Source organism: Phodopus roborovskii, unplaced genomic scaffold (genome assembly GCF_943737965.1).
Source record: "Phodopus roborovskii unplaced genomic scaffold, PHOROB, whole genome shotgun sequence".
Lineage (NCBI taxonomy): Eukaryota > Metazoa > Chordata > Mammalia > Rodentia > Cricetidae > Phodopus > Phodopus roborovskii.
In genome coordinates this window covers 25,692,748-25,715,000 of record NW_026125295.1, presented here as the reverse complement: position 1 = coordinate 25,715,000, position 22,253 = coordinate 25,692,748, and the positions used below count along the sequence as shown (strand labels likewise).

General features: G+C 45.7%; 1 protein-coding gene across 1 annotated transcript; it reads right to left on the bottom strand.

The window, feature by feature from the left end:
• Positions 1-18,510: 18,510 nt before the first annotated feature.
• Chst2 (carbohydrate sulfotransferase 2) lies at positions 18,511-21,519 on the bottom strand. Its single transcript, XM_051207099.1, has 2 exons — positions 20,974-21,519; positions 18,511-20,869 (listed from the first exon to the last, which is right to left on the bottom strand). Exon 2 carries the CDS (start codon positions 20,685-20,687, stop codon positions 19,095-19,097), a length of 1,593 nt encoding a protein of 530 aa, XP_051063056.1. The 5' UTR covers positions 20,688-20,869; positions 20,974-21,519; the 3' UTR covers positions 18,511-19,094.
• Between the last annotated feature and the right edge of the window lie 734 nt (positions 21,520-22,253).

Below are 22,253 nucleotides of genomic sequence, written 5' to 3'. Positions count from 1 at the left end.
TTCCTTAGTGTAAAGGATCTTGACAAATATATTACCAACTCATAAATTAATGTTTTCACCAAAGCTGTACATATGTGATAACATTATTGTTTTAAAGAATGAAAAGTATACTTACTTAGACTGTGACAGTGCCAGTCAACTGTGCCAGTCTGATTTTTATTGCACGTGACTGAGCAATGAGGTGAGCAAATGGCTAGTGTATTGTCATCACTAGAACAACCCCTGGAGATGATCATCTCATTGCGGGATTAGAGGGTTGGACCCAGACCACATTCGTGCCCGGTGAGGGATCTCAGCTGAGATAATCCACCCAAACAGGGTATAGGTTTACCTGGGTCATAGTTGTAGAGGTTTTAGTCTGTGGTGATTTGACCTCCCTGCTTTGGGCCTGTGGCAAGGGAGCATGAAGAAAATACAACCACTCCAATCAGCCAGAATGAAAAAGGAAGACACCATGCTCAGTGGACATGCATGATGGGCAGAAACATCTAACAGACACAGCTTAAGAGAGGACTCGCGGTTTCAGAGGACCTCAGGCTACCCGCTCAGGGAAAAAAAATGACAGTATGTAGAGGCTCGAGCTCGTGGGGAAGGTTCCTCACATCATGGGGTTCCAAGAAGTAGAGACTATGCTAGACCTAAGGCCAGGCCATAAGCTTCTAAAGCTCCCCCCGCCCCGCAACCCTCTTCTCCCAGCCATACCTCATCTCCTCAGGGTTCCACAGCCTCACAAAATGGCACCACCCAGCTGGGAAACAAACACTGAGAACATGAGCCAGTGATGGACAGTCCAAATTCAAACCATTACCTGCCCCATTACCTAAAGATCTCCAATTATGCTCCTCCCCTTAAGGTTCCTACCCCTTCCCACTAGCATCAAGCTGGGAACAAGGCTGTGATACATTCTAGATCCCAATTAACAGCCCTGAGTTACTGAGTTAGGAGCCAGTCTCCTCACACCAAACACAGAAGTGTAGTGTCAGAGCTAAATTATCTTTAATCCGGTGTCTTCTCATCGAGTCCAAGCATAGGTTTTGATTGAGTAGTAGAGGAATTGTCATAACAGTAAATATTTAGTAATAATTTGCTGCTATTGCTAAACAGTAAATAAAATAAGTATGTAACTGTTAGAGTGGCGGTACATATCTAGACACCTCACAGACTCAAAAGTAAATTCACCAGACAGAAGGGACTGAGAGGGAAAGATTGGAAAAGGGCAGCCAACAGTAAACCCACCTGCGCTGAGACAAAATGGTTCTGTCAGAATGACCAGGTCTAACTCTCTAGTCTTGATTTATAAATGCCATTCGCCAACACAGGGAACCAGGGCACCTGGGAGACAGGACGGAAGATGAGTTGGTAAGAGATAAACCTGAACTATTTCCAGCTGTAGAAAAGCAAGAACTCTTCAAACACTGATGGGGATATGTTAAGATGTCACAGGAACCAAATGCCCAAATCTGGGACAGTTTCAGCAGTAAAATAAGTAATGGCAGAACTACATGATCCCCAATAACATACAATAGAATCCATTCATCCATACTGATACAAAAATTAAATTAGCGAGTAAGTATGAGAAGAAAAGGCTCTGTCTTTACAGTAGAACTTCAATTAATAAATATGGGATGGATGATGGCAATGGAACAATCTTGTTCCAACAAGAATTATCAGTGGGTACTAAATTAAATGAATACAAGTAGATGGTCTCGAAGTATCTCTCCATAGGTACTTATGAGTTATATAGAAGAAGGGAGTAGTGTTTCAATGGAAAACCCTTTCAAGTACCAACAGACTTTCAGTTAACATCATCAGTGGGGAGCAAACTCACAGAAGGGCAGCAACATCCAATCTTGATGTTCATGTCAAAGATGAGTAGCCTGTATTTAACCATCATGAGACATTAGACAAACTCTGAGTAATGGTCTATGCATGTAGTAACTGGCCAGTAATTTCCAAAGGTATCAGAGGTCATGAAAAGGAGAGAACAAGCGTCTCCGGGAGGTTTTAGACAAGATACTTCATTTCTACATTACTCATTTATAAGATGGGGCCAATAATAGCAGCCAGATCACCTGGCTCAGATAAAGAGTACAAGAAATAATACATCGAGTGCTTGCTGGCACACAGAGCTCATGATAAACAGCGGCTGCTCTCACCATCTCCAGCGTTGTTATCCTTTTGCTTAGGAAGCGCTACTGACTGCCTCACCAGATTCCAGTTGCTTGAGAGTGGTGACTCTGTCCAGGTTCATCACCAGTGAAAGAAGAATCCAGCTCCAGCTGACCTCTTGAATTATTTAAAACACAGACCTACTAGCTACAAAAGAGACCCAAATTACCAATAAATTAAGCAAGGCAGGTTATTTGTGTCATGTACCCAGCTCACCATGTATGGATCATGACTCTAAGATGCCTCCTGGATCAGGCTCCAACTCTTATCTTAGTTGGGAATATTGCCAGAGGCTCATGACACCATCCATATTCTAGCCATATCATGAAGCAAAACAGACCAGAAGGGAGGACATATCCTTATGGCATAATTGTGAACCTTTATTCTGCAAGACCAGGGAACTTTCTACTACTTGGTGATTCTTTCACTGTAGAAGAATGGAGAATGTTGCTTGGGAGCAGCCAGCAGCCCAGCCCACCGCATCAGATCACCACACTCAGCACTTCTGCCTGATTCCATTTCCTGGTCCTCATCCTCGCATTTTATAGAACCCTCTTTTACCTGAAGAGACGAGTGTCCCTTTCTGTACCAAGCCTTCTTAAGCACTTGGCCACCTTCCATCAGACATCAGCTTCATCTGCCAGGAACATGTCCTGAAATGACATTTGTCACACTGTACCTGAGTCGTTTATTAGTGTTCCCACAATGTAAACTACATGACAGCCAAGGACAAAATACACCATGTCCCTAGGCCATTGTTGAACTTTATATTTCTGCTTAATATGACGGATACAGTTTCAAAAGTCCGTGTTTGAATGTCCAAGCTAATGTTACTTTGGATAATGGCATAAATATGACCACCTCACCCCAGATCCAATCGGGTAGCAGAGAAAGTAGCAGTGAAATCAAACCCACCACTTAGGAAAGAAAAGAAGCCAGATGTTGCATGCCCCATCCAGATGTTGCATGCCCCACAGGACCCTAGGGGTGCTTGTTCTGCTTTTGGCTTGTGTTTGTACCAGCTGCATTGGAGGACATGTCCCTGGTCCTTCCGCCCAGGAAATCAGCCAAAGCTGAAGTTGCCTCCAGCCTGAGGTGGCACACAGCAGCCTCCAGAGCGAGAAGAGTTTGGGGCAGCATCCAGACAGCATTGCTTAAACACACAGCAGAGATAGCTTATAAACACGAAAAGCCTGGTTAATGTTAAAAGCCTTTGAATTTTTTTTTCACATCAATTTCTCCTTCAGTATCTTGTGAGCAGTAGGCAAAACTGTATGAGCCAAAGAAATGAAGCATTTCACCCAAAACACTAAATATCCTTGGCTTCCTACCCTTCCCTTTAGTTCCAAATCAAGATCTTAAATACACATTTGTGGATTTGGGTTTTATTTATTTAGTGAAAAAGGCTGAAAGATGCTTTTTAGGCTGTTTCTCTTGCCCAGGGTTCAAATAAAAAGAAGGGAGTGTGCAAACCAGTGAGGCCTGCTAGAACAAAGAAAAGGGATCTACTGAATTACAGGAAGCCTAATCCCACTCAGCCGCACCAGGAGTCGTCCATGCTCTTTGCTTTCATGACACCACACCTCCAAGTAGAGTCTTCAGCAGCAATTAGTGTGTTAAGGGTTTGCTGTTACTTCTATGCAGGAGTTTTCATAGTGTTAGGCCATCAAGCATTCTGTGTTTAGCTATCTTATGAGTTTCACCCCATTTGATACCTTCAAACTACACAAATTGTCTCAATACAGGTTAGAGTGGCACCAAGCTGTTGGCTAAGACTATCTTCTCACCTGGAAAGAGAAACCAAAGACCTCTCTCTCTCTCTCTCTCTCTCTCTCTCTCTCTCTCTCTCTCTCTCTCTCTCTCTCTCTCTCTCTCTCTCTCTCTCTCTCTCTCTCTCTCTCTCTCTCTCTCTCTCTCTCTCTCTCCCTCTGGGAACTCAGGGAAAGTTAACAGGTAGCCAAGAACTCTTTCATGAAGAACTCATCAACCTAGCAGATCATTCCAGACCCTTGGTCAGTGAGTCTGTGATGTCACCATCCATCAATGCCACTATCAATCAATGATCCTCGGACTTCTTGTTGCCTACTGCTTGTTTGATAGGCTCGAAGCAGAGCCAGGTCTGCCATCCTCAGGTTTCTCCCTGACAGCGAGCACTGTGCTGTCACATGAGGCCATGAGAATTGTCTCACACTCTTGTATACATGCACGCAACCACAGGCAATGTCCTAATCCTTTTTTTTAAGTGTTTATTTTATATGTACGTGCGTTTTGCCTAGTGTGTGTCTGTGAACCATCTAAACGCAGCTCCCTGTGAAGACCAGAAGAAAGCAGTGAGTGCCCTAGAACAGGAGTCACGGTTATCACTGGTCATGGGAGTGCAGGGAATCTAATCCTGGTCATCTGGAAGAGCAATCAGTGCTCTTAATTGCTGAACATCTCCCAACCCTTAATCCTTATTTTTTTTTTTAAGAACATACAATGTGCAAGATGACAGGCTCAAAGTGTGACTTCCCCAGCCTACTCTGAACTACATAGGGTATTTTCACAATGTCTTGAGAACCTGATCTCTAAAGCGCAATGTCCATGTGTAACTAAGCTTCAAATGTGTGTCTTTATTGGCAACTGGTCACCACAGTGTAGTTCCAATTAAGAAAACAGGCACCTAAGTCTTCTCTGGTCAGTCTATACCAGCTGATTCAAAGTCACACAAAAATAGAGTCTCTCTTCCCATCCCTCTAGAAAGGGACCTTTCCATTGAAGTTGATAATTTGGTTCCAATTGCAGATGATACATAACGATGATTCAGATTAGAAATTGCATCCTAATTGTATATTTGGATTAGATAACTTGAAGTATTCTCTGAAAGGAAAAAAAGCTAAAATAGAAAGCCAAGAATCATGCAGTAATTACTCGCACAAAAGGAAGGAGTTTATAGTGCTTTCATCTTCTTGTCAAATGACCACACCTATTCTAGGATGTTTTTTATTTGGCAGGAGTTACAGTAGCCAAGTCGATCTAAATGAAAATAACTATCCACTCTATCATCGAGATTAAGTTCATGATAAATCCCCAGAGACAGTCTGTTCCTACCAATTACTAGCTGTGTGACCTTGGCAGGTTATTTCACCTCTCTGACTGTTGTCTGTAGACACTGCTATGAGTAGTGGTGATCTCCAAGGCTGCTGTGTCCATATTCAGTTCCTCATAGTAAGGATTAAATAATGCCTAGCCAGTAGCTGAACCCATGCAGAGGACCGAAGTTACAAATTGTCATCCACTGGATGTGAGAGAATGGATGATCTTTTCCATCTGTCCATTGCAAAATATAAAGTTGATTCTCACAAGTAAATGAGTCACTGGCTTAGCCAATGTAAAAGGACTGGTACCGCTCCCAGGGGAACAAAGCATTTTGTGCATCCCACGATTTGGATGCACTGAAATACTGTTTTGTTTTACCCTGTTCAGCCTTGATATTGAGCAGTGCTCCTTATCTGTGAGAAAGCTTCTTTATAAGCACACACATGCATAGGAGCATGTGCGCGTGTGCATGCACGCGCACACTGAGAGTTCTTAGCTTTCAATGTTGATAATCATCACGGCCCAGCACAAAATGCTCTTGCTCTCCAAAGTTGAATATCTTCCATAATGTGTCCTGTTTAGTATATAATGACTTAATTCTGCAGTTTATTGGAGTTGTAAACCACGTGGCTGTCAAAAAAAGAAAAAGGTATAAATGAGAATACTTAACCTGCAGCTAAGAAACAAAGAAAGAGACCCTTGTGGGAACAGAAAGTGAAGTTGGCATTGCTGGAATGTCCTTCAGGGTAGTAAGCAAACAACCTTTATGCATTGGGAAGTCACTGAAGCCTCTGCTATTGGAGTGGGAGGGATCATAACATTTGTCACCTAGACAACTGACTCACACACAAACTGGAGGCTGGAAGATCTCAAGGCCAGAGGTCTGGAGCTATTTCAGGTGTCCTGAAAGGCCCAGAAGAATAGCTGCTGATGGCAAAGCCAAGACTCCTCCCCTACAGGGACAGTGCTGAGCCAGCCGTGCTCCACTGCCAGGAAGACAAGAGCCACAGGGCCGTGAGAGTGTTCCTCTCCAGCTTAACATCTCCTCGCCTTCCAAGCTACAGAAGAGAAGGGACTCGTTGAATTTGCACCACATTCCTTAAATCTGTCCAATGTATATGCACATAAATGTGCACTTGTGAGCCCTAGGTGAGACCCCGTCTTTGCATCCAAAATCCATGTGCTATGTTTGCGTGTAAAATGCCTTCCAGTAGAAATACATATTCTCAGTGGATGGCCTGAAATGAAGTCAGAATTTTAAAGCAAAAGATCTGCATTGTCTTTTATAGCCAACGGAGGGTCTAACAAATGGAACTTTGATCACCTGAAACAAGCTCCAAGTCAAGCATGCTACGGCCTAGGGAGATGTCTTTATGGTTCAACTGCCTGCCCTACAGGTGTGATGACTTTAGTTCAGATCCCCAGATCTGTAATTCCAGGGCTTCTGTGACAATATAGTAGGGACAGAAAGATCACAAGAAGATCAAGGCCAGTTACCCTGGTGGAGACAGTGGCAAACGACAAGAGGACTCTGACTCAAAACAAAGTGTAAGGCGAATACCAACACAAAATACACGTGCCCACATGCATGTATTATACATGCATGCACAGACACACACAAATAAAAATCAAGGTATTGGTTATTTTGTGCCCTTTACACACTGCTTGTTTGCCTCTAGCTTTCCTAATAATACATGCACAAGTTTTTTTCTGAAGTTCAAATCCTGGAGTCAAACATGGTGGAACATGGGAGCCCAGAATTCATTTAACATGTGGCATTCCCTAGACTGTCAACAGAATTTAGGTTTCAGTTAGCCTTCTCCGGCTCCCCAAACCTCCAGGAGCCTGGTAGGCTGTTAACATATCCATAACTAAGCAAGCACTCTGCCTATAGCAGACTGCCAGCATACACAGAGCAGGGGAAGGATCCAGACATCCAGGGGCATTTTTGCCTCCCTCCTCTCATGGGGAGAGACCAATTTCAGATGTTACACCGAGCAGTCAGAGCATCTTTGTATGTGAGTTCATTGAGCCCTGTAAGCAGATACCCTCTGATGGAGACTTTATACTGAACTGGCAATCACCAGCACAGCCTCTCTGGGCCAGATATTTACAAGATGAAGTAGACTGCAAGTCTCTGGAGCCATACTTCCTAAAAACACATGAGTCCCTGAAAATTATATTAAAATGCAGATTCTGATGTAGCAGTCTAGTGAGTGGGGTCTGAGGACCTGGGTTTGGGTTGCAATGCTGAAACATGACACTATTCCACTTATAGTGAAAGAAAGAGTTTGGAGACAGACCAATTACCGGGTGTGGTGCCTTCTGCAGGAGACCCACAGAGAACAGGACAAGGCTGCTCACCACACACCAAGTAAATTCTGCAATGAATACTGACCCTCACATCTTTCCCTGAGATAAGTAAGCTTGCTTCTCCCAGAAACCTTAACAAAAGTCTTTACTGGTTCTACAAGCACTGTGGTCTTTGGATAATCAAACTTTCAAACCCTAGAGTTTAGAAGGATAGTGCATACTAAGACAGCATACAAAGACAGCAGAAGTCATGGATTCCCTCAAGAAAATCATCCACAAATATTTCACTCGCTACTTTGTGTGCAGAAGATATGAAGTGGAAAGTGTTATTTAATTGCTCCCATTGGAATATAGACCAGATCAACACACATCAAACGATTTGAAGCCAGTTACAAATGACTTTGCAGCCAGGTGCACAGAGAAAAGAGACATGGGACATGGACTGGAATAAAAGCGTCCACAGGCATGACCTAGCAGATGCAGAAATGAGCTGGCTGCTGCGCTGAGACATGAAGAGACTGAGCAAATTGTAGGACAGCACATTATTATTTTCAAAAAAAAATGTGGCCAGCTGCAAGTCTTTGGTGCCCATCACAATGAGGTCCCCTCTGCTACCGCCTCTTCTAACAGAATCGGTAACTGTAGTGTCCATTTTGGGCACCCATTCATTTGACATGGTAGCCTTTCTGTTTATCATGGCCATCTTCACTCCAATGTATTCCCCTAACCCTTGACTGATAACAACTTCACCGTCTCACAAAGCAGAAGTCTCTGAAATTCCTGACATCGCCACGTCTACATTCTGTTCTGCCCAAAATATAAATGACAAATCTTTCGTCTCCTCTTGCTTCTAACCCCGTATCCCCCTGCTTCTCTGTGAGGTACCATCAACTGCATGTCTTCTTTGCACCAAGCCTAAAGCTTCATAATATAGCTGGAGAATTACTGCCTAACCTTACAATTAGTAATAACCACAAACATCCAGGTAGTGATGGTGACAATGATGACATTGTTGGTGATGCCATCTATTAATACTAGTTGAGTCTGACTATGAGGCACCCTTACTTCTGGTTCTGAGTCAATAGGCGTGCAATTTTACTTGACTTAATTTATCTCAGTATTCCTCAAGGAAAGCTCTATTGGCATTTGAACAGAACAAGCCTTCATTAGAAAAGACTGTTGGGAACAGGGCAAAAGGCTCATCACTGCTTGGCTAGCCCATCTAAAATCCAGCAGTATTATATAATCCTGGGAGGAAAAAAAATCTCCGAAGTTCTTCAATAATCTACTCCCTCAACCAGATTGACTCCAGGCAGTCCTACAACCACTTGAGAACTGCTAGCTAGTAGAAAGAGGGCCAGCTTGACTATCTGAACTGAACCTACTCTGCATTCTGAATTTGAATAGCCCCTTAGCTTCCCCAAGTCCTGATCTCCCCTAAAAGAAGACTCATAGAAATACTTCCATGGTTACAAGTCTCCAATTATCAAATAAAATATTATTAGTGAAACATTAGGAATGTGTTTGACTCTAACAGCTGTTAGCAAAGTTTAAACAAGTAGGTATGTGTTTTTCCATGTCACAATTATTCTGGAGACTAGCATTCATGGCTGGTGCGGTGACCTCAGGACATCATCAACAGCCCTTTTACCATCATGGCTGCATGCCATTCAAAAGGTCGATCCCACTTCCATACTCAAATCTGTGGGCCATCCAGAAACAGGAAGAGGAAGAGAGAGGAAGGAGGGAGAGAGGACGAGAGAGAAGGGAGGGGAAGGAAGAGGAAGAAGGAGAGAACACAGTGAAATATTTGAAAAATGCTGAGTTCCCAGCAGACCTCCACTTAAGCCTCCTTTATTGCCATGTGATCACCTCTAACTCCAAAGAAGACTGGGAAATATTTTTAGATAAGCATATTGCCTCCATGAACAAAATTAAGGTTCTGTGAGTAAGAAAGAAGAAGAAAATGTACAGTAGGTGGGAAGCTGGCAGGATCCTTGGTAAACAACAAAGTACTATGGAAGCGTATGGAGGGATGATTGTAGAATCTTGAAGAAAAACCTATCACGGAATATAGTACCTTCAAGAATTTTATCACATGAATTCCATCTGTCACGCCATTTGTCTGCACTACTTGGGACTAAATAAACAATGGTCGTATAGCCAATAAGTTTGGCAGCCCAATTAGCTAATGAGGCACGCACAATGCAGAACACTCCTCATGCACATCAGACTCTAAAGCAAATAGCACCTGATTATTCATAGCAACAGGAGAGTAATAATAAAAGTGCACAAACAAACATAAAGACTTTGTGGGTTTGAGACCACCTGGCATTCATTTCACATGTGTTTAATCATTACAGCCCATCTTCCTGTGAGAAATGTCTTCCCATGACATGCAGATCGATAGGACTGTCAACCAAGGTGCTCTACTCAAGTGCCAAAAGCAAACACCTGAGCCAGCCTCAACCAATTGTCCAAATGTCCAAAGAATGGGGGAGAGGGATAAAAGGAAGGGGAAAGATAAAAGAAGAAGAAAGGAAGGAGGGAGGGAATAGGGCAGGAGTGGGTAAGAACAGAAAGAAGGGTGGGAGAGATTGAGAAATAAGAAAAAAGAAAAAGAATTCAGCCTGTCTCTTCGCCGTGCCTCACCAGTGTGCTCCCCCACTTATCCACGTGTTTTCCTATTCTCCTCAACCAACTTGAGTCAATATGATGACCAGTGACATCAGTCAGATGTTCTCAGATCTCCTCAGCTGCAGGCTTCCAAGAAGAAGTGCTGACCCCCAAAGCCTCCAGACATATCATTAATTCACTAGGAAATACCGGAGCTGCCAAAAGGCTGCTGGGAACCTAAGAATGAAAAGCTTCCAGACCACCAGAGTGCTCCTGGCCAGGGCTCCAAGCTATGGTCTCTAGCTTGTGACTCTAATGAGAAATGTGAGTCTGGGCACATGATTCATACCTCAGACTCCACATCTGTGAGTGACAGCTGACACCACCACACCAGTTTCTATAACATGCCAACATGCTTCAACTTGGCACCATCTGTGCCTGCCCACTGAATGAGTTCCCTGTGCCATGTCTTAGCCTGTTGGCCAGGCCTTGCCCCTGGAGCTGTGTCACGACCACCTGACCATTTGCTCAGAGTGGGAGAGACACTGGCCTACTCTGCCAATGTCCAGGTTAAACCAGTACTCCAAGGACAGATCCCAATTATAATATCCAGCTTCTCTGGCCTCTCTGTGCTGTCTCTGCCCAGCACACAGCAGCCATTACCGAGATGACTACATCAGTGACAATATTGTACCTTGGCCAGGTGAAAAAAAACTCCCAGCAGGACAGCTGTTCTTCAAGTCCCTGACCATTGTCTTCTCTTCATGGGTACCACAGTCATATCCCCTGTTGGGCTCCAACATTCTATCTCATCCCTGTTTTTCCTTCCTTTATCCAACCCCCAAATTTTCCACCCAGGCTTTCTGTAGAGTTACCTTCCGCTCCCAAACTGGCCTATTACAGTGTTTGCTAAATAAAAGCCATTGTAAGAGAAATTTTGACCAGTGCTTAAAATAGCAATTACCCTTTTCTTCTGTTATGTACAAAGATACTAGTCAAAATGCAGCAAGCACTTGGGATGAGTCTCTCAGAAAGCATTTGGCTGGAACTGTGGTTGGTAGCCGTGGGGGACTTCCTATTTTGTTGGTAATACTTAAACTGCAAACAGTGTGGCCTCAGACATTATTAAATGAGAAGAGAGCTTGTCCCTCACTAGTAACCTTAGAAATGACCCACCTGGCTGGGCGTTGATGGCACATGCCTTTAATCCCGCACTCGGGAGGCAGAGGCAGGTGGATCTCTGTGTGTTCGAGGCCAGCCTGGTCTACAGTGTGAGTTCCAGGACAGTTTCCAAAGCTACATAGAGAAACTCTATCTCAAAAAACCAAATAAATAAATAAATAACCTGCCTGAACCTGTGTTCCCTTCTGCCAAATGAGACCCATGATGGCACCTGTCATATGGACTCTAATGGACCCTACTTGCAGGACATTTTTCACAGTGCCTGGCACACCATCAATCCTTACGTTCAGAGCATCTGAAAGTGAAATGGGAACCTTGATAGGATGTTGTAAAGAGCACTGCACGTTAAGGAGTCATTTAGGAAACATGAAAACATAAATGAAAAACTACAGGCAGTCGAGTCTTAGCCTCAACAATGGGAACTCCCAGTCCACAACGGGGAAAACACTGGTCTCACCAACTAAGTATGGCTGGTTAAATGACAGAACTAAAAACCACAAATGTGAATGTTGTCTCAAAAGGAAGATGTGTTTTCAGTTTCGGGGATTTGTTGTTGTTGTTGTTGTTGGCTTTTTTTGGGGGGAGGGGGAGTTTTTGTTTGTTTGGGTTGGGTTTTTTGGGGTTTTTTTGTTTGTTTGTTTGTTTTTTGGTGGTGGTGATGGTTTGGGGTTTTGTTTGTTTGATTGTTTGATTGATTGGTTTTTGTTTTTTTGAAACAGGGTTTCTATGTGTAGCCCTGGTTGTCCTAGAACTCACTTTGTAGACCAAGCTGGCCTTGAACTCAGAAATCTGCCTGCCTCTGCCTCCTGAGTGCTAGGATTAAAGGCTATGCCAACACCGCCAGGGTTGTTTTTCTTTTAGAAGGTGATAATCCAATTCCATTCTTCACGTGGGTGCTGAACACAAAGATGGGAACATGAAATATTTTAATTCCTCCTAGACTCTAGAACAATCCCAGAGAGACTGAGCATTTGCCAGAGTAATTGGGACATCTCAAAATGGAATTGTAACATTTACACCTCAATTGTTCCAGTCTCTAAAAATGCTTAGAAGATGATCATATTGTCTGTGACCTCTATAGGTCACAAACACATTGTAGCAACCTACAGTGACACTCTTTTATGTGACAGACTTTAAAAATTATCATTTAGTTTGACTATAATTCACATTTTCCCCCCAATGGAAGAAGGCTCAAATTTGTTTATTTCTGTTTTAAACATAACATGAAGAAGACTACCACCTAGGTCCTCCTTGGGAGTTAATGTGCTATTCTTTTTCATCCATATTAATTTGTCTTGCTTTCTTAGCTTCTGTTAGCCATGAATCTGCAGGCTCAGACTTAGTAGAATACAGCTGTACTGAATCTGAAACTATTTGACAGAGCATTTGTCCCCCAAATTGTCCTGTTCTGCTTTTTTGGGTTGCATTTTTTATTTAGCACTCCCTTAAGAAATGCCTAGGTGCACAGTACTTTTGGTCCTGAGGAAGTACAATGCTAATAAACATATACTAATAAGATCCAGCCCCTTCCCTTCTGACAAATCTGCTTTCAGAGAGGAAAACAGACCTACCTGCAGTGATTCTAACTTACAATGAAACATATCAGCAGATCTGTATACAGTGTGGCAAAGGAAACTAGGGAACAGGAAAACATTTCTGCATCTTGGAGTAGGGTTAATAATATGTAAAGGCTTCAAAACATCCAGGACCTTCAATAATAAGCAAGAATTCACCAGTAAGAAAGACATCTTAATGGTGCATACCCACAAACCCAGGAGACTGAGGCAAGAAAAATTGCAGCCTAGCCCAGGTTACATGGTTGAGTCCTTGTACAACAAAAAAGAAAGAGAGGAAGGAAAAAAGAAGGAAGTAGAGAGAGAGAAGCAGAGATTAGAAAAATAATACCCAGAAGAAAATATGAAATATATATGTGTGTTTTCATATTATAACATGAATGTCTCAAGCATATAATAAAAAATAATCTCAACCAACTAACTGTACAGAACACGGTAATGATGTATACCAGTTGGCTTAGTATGCCTCATACCTCTACCCTTTGGGTGCATTGTAATTTGAGCTTTGTTTTTTCCATGCTTAGATATTGTCTTCATGCACACTAAACATACAGAGAGAAATCCCTATATGAGTTCTAGATAGAAAGAAATATTAGCAAAACTTCCCAGCATCCTTGTTCTTCATCTGATGTGAGACTTCTGAGCTATTCTTGTGAAAAATGATCACAGAACAGTATTTGGCCTGTCAGTCTTTCTCATGGTTAATCTTCAGTGTTCTCAAGCCCCACCAATGACTGAAAGAGCATTGCCAGTAACTTGCTATAGCCACCAAAGGGGATTGGTTATGTGTACAATCAGATATTTAGAACTTCATCACCAAAGTATCCTTATACACCTTCGTTTTTGTTACTGTCACATGTAGTAACTCACACTTCTACAGTTTCCTTTGCACTGATAGTTCACCTCTCCTGTAGCTAGACATATCATTCCCTGCATCTAGAAGCAGGAACTCTAGAAGTGCATGGTGTCACAAGTTAGGAAGGCTTCACAGTGAGTTTAATCTTCTGTAGTTGTCATCTTGAAAGGCCTACTCGTTTCTTTTTTGTTTTGTTTTATTTTGTTTTTAACAAGGGAACTGCATTTTAATTTTGCCCTGAACATTGCAAATTATGCATCTGCTTCTGTCCAGAAAACAACCCCACTTCAAGGTGAATTTCTATAAAGCCTTATCCATACACCTGGCATGGGAGCCACCACGAAATGTTTCTGAGTCCAGGTGTGTTACAGTGATTAGTTTAGCCATCATTTACTTTGCAGGGTGACTGTCACATGCCTGGGAGTTTAAGCAGTCCCTAAATACTTTTGACATTTTATTACAGGTAACTGACTTGACCAAATGTTATGTTTTGATCTTGACTGTACTTATCATCCCATTAGCAATTGTGCAAATAGGCCTTCCCCCTTTAAAGTTCCTTCAAATTTGTAAACACCTGCATCCCCCAAGACACTGACTTAAAACTTCTCCATGGCATGAACTTAATGTGTTAAGTCCAATTTAACATTTTCTTGATCACATTTGATTAAGAATATGCAGGGTTTTGATATATACTAAGCCCTGTGAATTCCATTATTAAAATGTATACCACACCCTGGACCTGAGCTGATCAGTGGCTCTTACTTGAGCTGCAAAAAAAAAAAAAAAAAAAAAATAGCAGCTGAACAAGGGAAGGAAGTTATTTTCTTAGCCTTGACAATTTGAAAGAGCTCTCCTTAAGGTGAGTGACAAAGGGGAGATCTATAAACTCTGCATTCATCTCTGGACAGCCCATCATACCTCAAGCCATTTCATCCATTGTAATTGTCACTTTTTACCTATCCACATTGGATCTTGACATGGAATTGTCACTGGTTCTGATACAATGATTGCTCACTGGCTCTTTAAAGGCCTGAGATCAAAAGTGAGTTCATCACATACTGTTAACAGATATTGAAGGCCAGATTTGCAGTTCAGTTGATAGAGTACTTACCTAATATGCAAAAGCCCCAGGTTGGATCCTCAGCATCACACAAACCAGGCATGGTGGTATACAATGATAAGCCCAGCATTTGGGAAGTGGAAACAGGAGGCCAGAAGTTTAAGGTCACTCTTTGCTGAGTTTAAGCCAGCCTACGTCACATGAAAATCTTTCACCAAAAAGGGAAAAAAAAAAAAAATGGCTTGGAATGTGGCTTCGTGACAGAGAGCTTGCTGTGGCCCTGCCAGGTTCAATCTTCAACACCAAAAAGAAAGGAAAACAATCTCTTTGTGAAGACCCCTCAAAGACAGTTCAGGAACTCAAATATGGAGTACTGCATGGGCCTTGTGTTGGTATAGGGTGACAAGAGACACATCATCGTGATCTATGGTGGCCAATAGACACATCTCATTTTTCTCTTGCTCCTCCTGAATTCATGTCTACAGACTGTGTTTCAAACATGATCTTTATTTAACTGCTCAGTTCCCAGGGAATATTAACTTAATAGTTTTACCCAAATTCACATTCATTTCAAGCCAACAGCATCATCCAGCCACAACTATACAGCGCATGACAAAAAAGTCGTAGGCAGAACTGGCTGTAGCCAGGCTGTGGATACTTGGGAGCAGGTAGCCCTTGTCTCACTCAGCATCCACAGTGGAACAGTCTTTCTGACAGTAGCCATTGCTCTGCCTGGCCACAGCCTAGACCACATTTCTTCAGTCTGTGCATCCACAGCACTCAAAATAGTAAACATCACACAGTTTCTTCAAAACTAAACTTCACAGACCACCCCCCAGGCACCTGGGCAATTCTCATCAGTAGTTATGTCAGATCCCTGCCCTTCTGTGTTCATGCAGTTTGGAAAACAAACACTGAAAGTTTAATTCCTTATTTTCAATAATAATTCTGCAGTTCTTCCTAATTCCTTGGTGGGAATTAAAGAGCGGGGTCACCTTGGAAACACTGCAGACACATCATTGCTGCTCCATGCATCTAACAGAGCCTGCAAGCCATGACCTCACCCAGCAGCCTGGCACTTTCTCTGTACAGGTTAACACAATCTACTCCTCTTTCCTTCTAAACGTTTTCAGCATTTGATAGTTACACATTTCATCCACTTATTTAACAAATACTTATCAAGCATTCATTGTGGGTAGATACTGAAGGGCACAGATTTGCTCCAGCCCCTGTACCCTGGAGGTCAGTGTGAATGCAACCTTTCATTGGCTCTGAGATTCCTGAAACTCAAGCACCCAGCTTCTTGTCTTGTTCCAAACTCCCATTTGTTGACTAAATACACTGGCTGGACTTCATTCTTTAAATGCAGATTTCTAATTAGCAAATACATTCCAAAGTCAAAGGGCTAAGCCAAGCGTGTTACCAGCCAGGCAGAAATCACAAACAGAAATCTCTCTGATAGGTAAACAGCTCTGAGGAATACCCCCACCCCACCCCCACACCATAGACATCCTGCCAGGTTAGGAAATGTGAAAGGATTGCTTTCATACACGCTGCCTCAGAAATGGTCACAGCTCTGTTGCAGTTTGTCATGACACAGGTCTGCTTGCACCAGGGGCTGACAAGAGCTTGTTAACGCCAAAAATGCTTCTCCCCTTCTCCAAGCTCTGGCAGCTAAATGTCACTGATATGACTATCTCAGCTTCTAGTAGGAACAACACCCATCTCACTTTCCTAGAATGCAGCTAGGTACAAATCTCCAGGAGTAACAATTCACCTTTTCAAATTGCAGAGCCCAGGAGTGGCAGAGTGGAGAGAATGCAGCTGCTACAAAACAGGAAAAATGCAGACAAAAATCTGTGCAAACAGAGGTGGGGAGAGCTGCTGGTGTTGGCTGAGAATTTCCTGTTAGCAGAGGCCATGAATGCTCTGCAAGCTCCGAGGCTCTGTATAGCATCTACTAAGTTTTAAATACAAGATCCAAAGACATAATTCTATCTAATGCAATCCAAGTCTGTGAATATACTGGAGAAGAATGAAGTCAACTGCTTAAAAATCTTTTGCTCAACAATAAATGCATGCCACTGTGGCTGAAGAGAGCTGATTCTAATGCCATACGAAATTTGTTTTTAAATGGTTATTTTATCCAGAATCATTGTTTTTTAATGACACTACCTTAATTTGCTGCTAAGCCTTTTTCATCTATAGTCACCCAACATTAATATTTATTTTGTTCATTTAATTTTAAAGTATGCTTAAATTAGAGATCTTACAAAGATTACCCTGCCGCTGAAGGCACTACCATAAAAATATCATGGAAATCTTGACCAGTGCTATAGTAGCATTCTAGCTCAAGAACAAGACATGGGAAACAGTTTCAGTAGATTAAGAAATAACCATTCTAATATACGTTTTTTTAACAAGTATGTGCTTCTTCGTCTTGGATTTCACATTGAAATGATAATTAAACTCAAGAATCACCTCATGTTAAACATTTCCAATGTACACATTATCTTTCTTTTAAAATAAGTCCTCAGCATTCAACCCACATTTGTTGGCTTTCCGGAATCTCATAATAAATTGCTGTAAAATAAAGCTGTAAGAATACTGGACTTGTACCGTATTTAATATAATATAGAATATATAACTATACTGCTTGGTTTTTCTACTTAGGTTTCATAATTTCTTATCATAACACAACACCATACAGAATACTTCAGTACTATATGAGTTCAAAATGTAGGAGTCTAACCACTTCTGCGAAATTGAATGGTTTTCTCCCAGGAAAATACCAAATCTCAAAATCCTACACACTAATCCATTTTTACTTCCTCTTCCTCAGAATCCTTTCAGTATCTAAAAGTTCTTAGCTAAAATCCTACACTGTCTGCAGCATGTACTTTGTTTTGCAAATTTGCCTTTAGGAAATAAAGGGAACATCATTATGTCCAGGACACCCCAAGTCCCAAGCAAACTGTTCCAAAGTCCTGTCCTTTATTTAGTATTATTAGTTTGGATGGGACATGAGGAGGAAAGAAAACCTGTCCTCAGTGAGAACTTTGCTTTAGTATGCCTGCCGATAGTCTGACAAAGACAAACACTCAGATGTCTGTCGTTCCACTAACTACAGAAGTTGCTGCCACCACCACCAATAGTGTTCACTCCGTTTTTGAAACTCAGTCATCAGAATTTATATATATGTGTATGTATATATATATATATATATATATATATATATATATATTTTTTTTTTTTTTTTTTTTTTTTCCCTGAACCAACTTCAGAACAAAAACACCAGTCTCTGCTTCGAGGTACCCTGTCTCAACTCACAATACAGAAGTAATCAAAACCGAATGCCTTCAACTCTCAAGGGCTCGTTTCTTCTTTTCTCTACTCAAAGCTGAACAGGGAGTGGTGTGTGTTTTCTTCTCTGCCCTGCCTGGCTTTCCCTGTAGAAGACTGTTTCCACTCCTGGGCACCTGGCAGGCTGTGGTTTGCGTGTAACAGAACAACTCCCAGTTGTTATGAAGGCAGAGGCTTCTCCCAGCTTAGCTGTGCCCCAAAAGATGACTGGAAATGCAGGGAGAAGAGGGAAGCAAGACAAGTATCGCTGGTAAATCCAGAGCAATGGAGGCAAATATTAAAAAAAAAAAAAAAAAGAATTATTATTTATTTATCTTCTTTATTCATACTCACATGTAACCTTTGCTGTTTGCACAAAAGTCTACTTTTGAAGAATGCCTCCATGGTTTACCAGCCCCGTGGGGGCTTTCTGCTATGGGACCACTTTCCCCTTTACATCCGCCCCACCCCACATCCAAATTAATCTTACACATTCACAGATACCACGAAAAAATTGTAAACAAGATTTGGGTTACTGGAACTTGATTTATCAACATTCCACTTCAATATGGGAGGGAGGAGGGGAAAAGGATGAGAAGGGGAGAGGGAGAAGAGGCAGGGGGACACGGGAATTTGTCAGAACTTTCAAGTCTTGCCTTTTTCTGAGGTGTGTGTGTGTGTGTGTGTGTGTACACGCACGCGTGTGCGCATGTGCTGAGGCTGTTCTTTGAAATTCACTGACTCAAAACGTTGACAGCAAGTGCCTGTGTGGTTATTTATATTATATATCTATAATTGAATATGTGGGCTTCCTCAGCTTGGGTCTGGGCTGTGTTTGTTTAAACACAACACCATCCTCTTTGTGGGTGTCTCCAGTGGGCGTCAGATCTCTTGGGAACCCCTCTCAAAGCCGGGGCTTCCGAAGTAGGGTCTTGCTGAGGTCTCTGACCTCCTCGGGGCTATTGACCCTCTCGTAGCCCAGCACTGCCATGGGCTGGTAGCAAAACTCCTCCACCTGTTTGATCTGCTGGAAGGTGAGCGCGGTCCGCCAGGCATTGGCGGCCTGAGTGGCATTGCGAGCTGACACCACAAAAGGCTTGGAGGAGGATCCTGAACCACTGGTCATGTTCAGGGCAAACTGCTCCATTTCGGGACTCACCAGCAGCCCCACAAAGTCGTACACCCTCCGTAGGGTCTTAACCGGGTCTCCCACCAGGTCTTCGTACCTCACCACTAGGTAGTGTCCCTGCAGCCAGTCAGGGGGCTGCAGGGCTGTCTGCAGCGTTTTGGCCATACTGTTGCAGATGACCTCCATTGCGCCCAGGGCATGGTAGTCTGCTGGCCCACCTATGCCCTCCTTCTTGGCACCCAGTTTGTGTCCAGCAGCCTCCAGGAAGGGCATGCGGTGGGCTCTGGGATCCCGGCTTCGCACTACCTGTAGGCTTTCCCGGATGAGGCCATGACGCGAGCGGATGCGGGAGCTGGCAACCGCACGAGGGTCACGCACCAAGTGGATGACCTTGAGGTCCAGGGCTGGATCTCGAAGCAGCGGCGCCAACACAGCCACATCGAAGACGCGCACGCCCTTGATAACCAGCGTGCGGTACTTGCGGCACTCCTCCTCGAAGCGTGCCAGCCGTTGAGGTGGGCACTTCTTGCACACGCGGTCGTCCACTAGCCCGACGACCTCCTTGCGGTAGGCGGGACAGAGTGGCGAGGAGCACACCACCTTGTTAGTGGCTGCCCCAAAGATGCCCAGAGTGGTGAGGTTGCGCCCCCCACTGCCGGCGGGGCTATACAGCTGGAAAACGGAAAGATCGCAGCGGTAGAGAGCGCTCAGCATGTCCCGCGCTGCCCCCTGCAGGGAAACCGCGTCCCCGGGGTACAGTTTTTGCCACACGTGCCACACAGGTTCGTAGAGAAAGAACACTTCAGGGTTCTGGTTGAAGAGCTCGCCGAAGAAGGACGATCCGGAGCGCCACGTGGTGAACACATACACCAACTGCCGCTTGTCCCCTCCACCCCTGGTGCCTCGAGTCCCATTGCCCGGAGAGGCCGCAGCTCCTACAGCCCCCGCCGCGGCTGCGGGAACTGCCCCCACGCCCGCTGAGGGAGGGCGGTATGGGGTACGGGGGTCCATGCGCGGATGAGCGCGGGGTGGCGCTGCAGGAGGCGACCCCGGCCGTCCCCAGCCACCCCCTGTCGCCCCCGCCGCGGCACCCAGAGGCCCGTCGGGGTTGCACTGCTGCAGCGGCTCCTTATGCCACTTGTAGTCTAGGAGGTTGAGCATCGTGAGCACCAGCAGCAGTGCATAGCCCGCACACAGCACCAGCGCCTTCCTGCGAAACACCTTCATCCCGAGCGGGGACGCAGGCCAGCGGCGTCCTGCGCGCCGGGGCCACGGCGGGAGCAGGGCCCGCTGCACGGCTGCAGGCGCGGCCGGCAGCGGCCGGGGAAGCGCGCCCGGGGGCAGAGCTCGCGGCGAGCTGCGGCTCATCACAGGCACAGCCGGGGCCGGCGGCGCGGCGGAGGCGGCCCTGCAGCCCGGGAGGGGGACGCTGCAGGCCGGCTGCGGGCGCCGGGACTGGGGCCGCCGATCCGAGGCAGACGCGGCGGCAGAGGCGGCTGGTCCCCGGCGCCCAGGGCTGGCTCTCCCATGGCAGCGGCTCCGAGAAGAACCTGCGAGAGGAAAGCGGAGCGAATGTGTGAGCCCAGTCTCCCGCCCAGATGCCTCCTCCGCCTGAGTACCGCCCACCCTCTGGTCTGCGGGCTCCCCCACTCACCTGGAGCGGCGGGTGCGCCCCAGAGCGTCCCCGGATATCGGACCGGCGGACTGTCGGGCTAGCCCTGTCCTCGGTTTCTGTCCGGTTCTCTTCGGCCGGGGGTCCCCAAGCCTTCGAGGGAGCCGCGGAACTCCGCTGCCCTAACCCTAGGCAGAGTTTCCCGGCAGCGGGCGCCCTGCAGCTCGGGAGGGGAAACTTTCACCGGGCCCAAAGCCCGGCTGTGCGCTCCACCGAGCGCGGCGCGTCCCGGCTGCAGCGACGTCTCCTCGAGTCTCTCGGGACCGCAGCTTCTCTCCCGGTTCTGGGGCACGAAGCAGGCAGGAGGCGACGATGCGGGTCGCTTAAATACGTCCCAGCTCCAGGCTGATCGGCTCTCCATCGCTCGCTCTTGGCCTCCACGCAACAAACCTTCCCATCCCTCCGGCGGCGTTGGCGGTTGGGGTACAGCGCGGCCCCACAGCGGCGGCCGCTTCTTCCATCACCCCGAGGGTGTCCGGACAGGCGGTTCAGGCGAGCCCCGGCGCTCCGTGGCCGTGAGCTGGCCCAGAAGGAGCCTGGACACGTAGCTGCAGGCAAAAGAGAGGGACGGTGCTCCGGCACCGGCTGCTTCTGCCCAACGAAGTCCCCAGGCAGAGGAAGCCCCCGCCGCGGCCGCACTAAAGCGGCGCCCGGGAGGATGCTGCTACCCGACTCCCCCTACGCCGGGCGCCTGCAACGCGCTCGGGCCGGCCTCTGCGCGGCTCCTGCCAGCCCGCTCGGGGTTGGTGCGCGCCGCCGTCTGTCGCCCCGGCTCCTCCCCTTCGCCGTGCTACCCTCCTCCTCTGCCTGTCCCACACCCTCCCTCCTATCAGCTCCCGTCTCCCGCCGCCACCTCCTTAGGGGCTGGAGATGCGACCCGGTTCAAGGTGGCGCCGCTCGGGCCGCCATCCGCGAGTCACACACCAGTGCTCTAGGTCCGCCCGGAGCGCGGCGACAGCTCCTGATTCTCAGCTCTCCTGGACAGCCGGAGACTTGGGTTCTTAGCGGCTGCAAGACTCAGTATTCGCTTTCGAGAAGAGTTGGTGATAAAAGTTTGGGCAGAAATCCCCGTCCGTCACCAACGGCCAGCACGAGTGTCCTCTCTTAGGGCGGGAGCAGCGCCGCCAGGCAGCGCTGGGTATAATCTGAACGCAGTTCTGAGGCTTGGACCCTGGTGCTCGCCCTCTCCAGCTGGCTTGTGGTTTCTCCCTCAAGGAGGAAGTAATAAATCTTTCGGGCTCCAGGGTCACTGAAGGGCAGAG

What these genes read in the sequence shown, in the direction of transcription:
- Chst2 (XM_051207099.1), bottom strand. Translation starts at nt 20,687, where the DNA reads ATGAGCCGCAGCTCGCCGCGAGCTCTGCCCCCGGGCGCGCTTCCCCGG.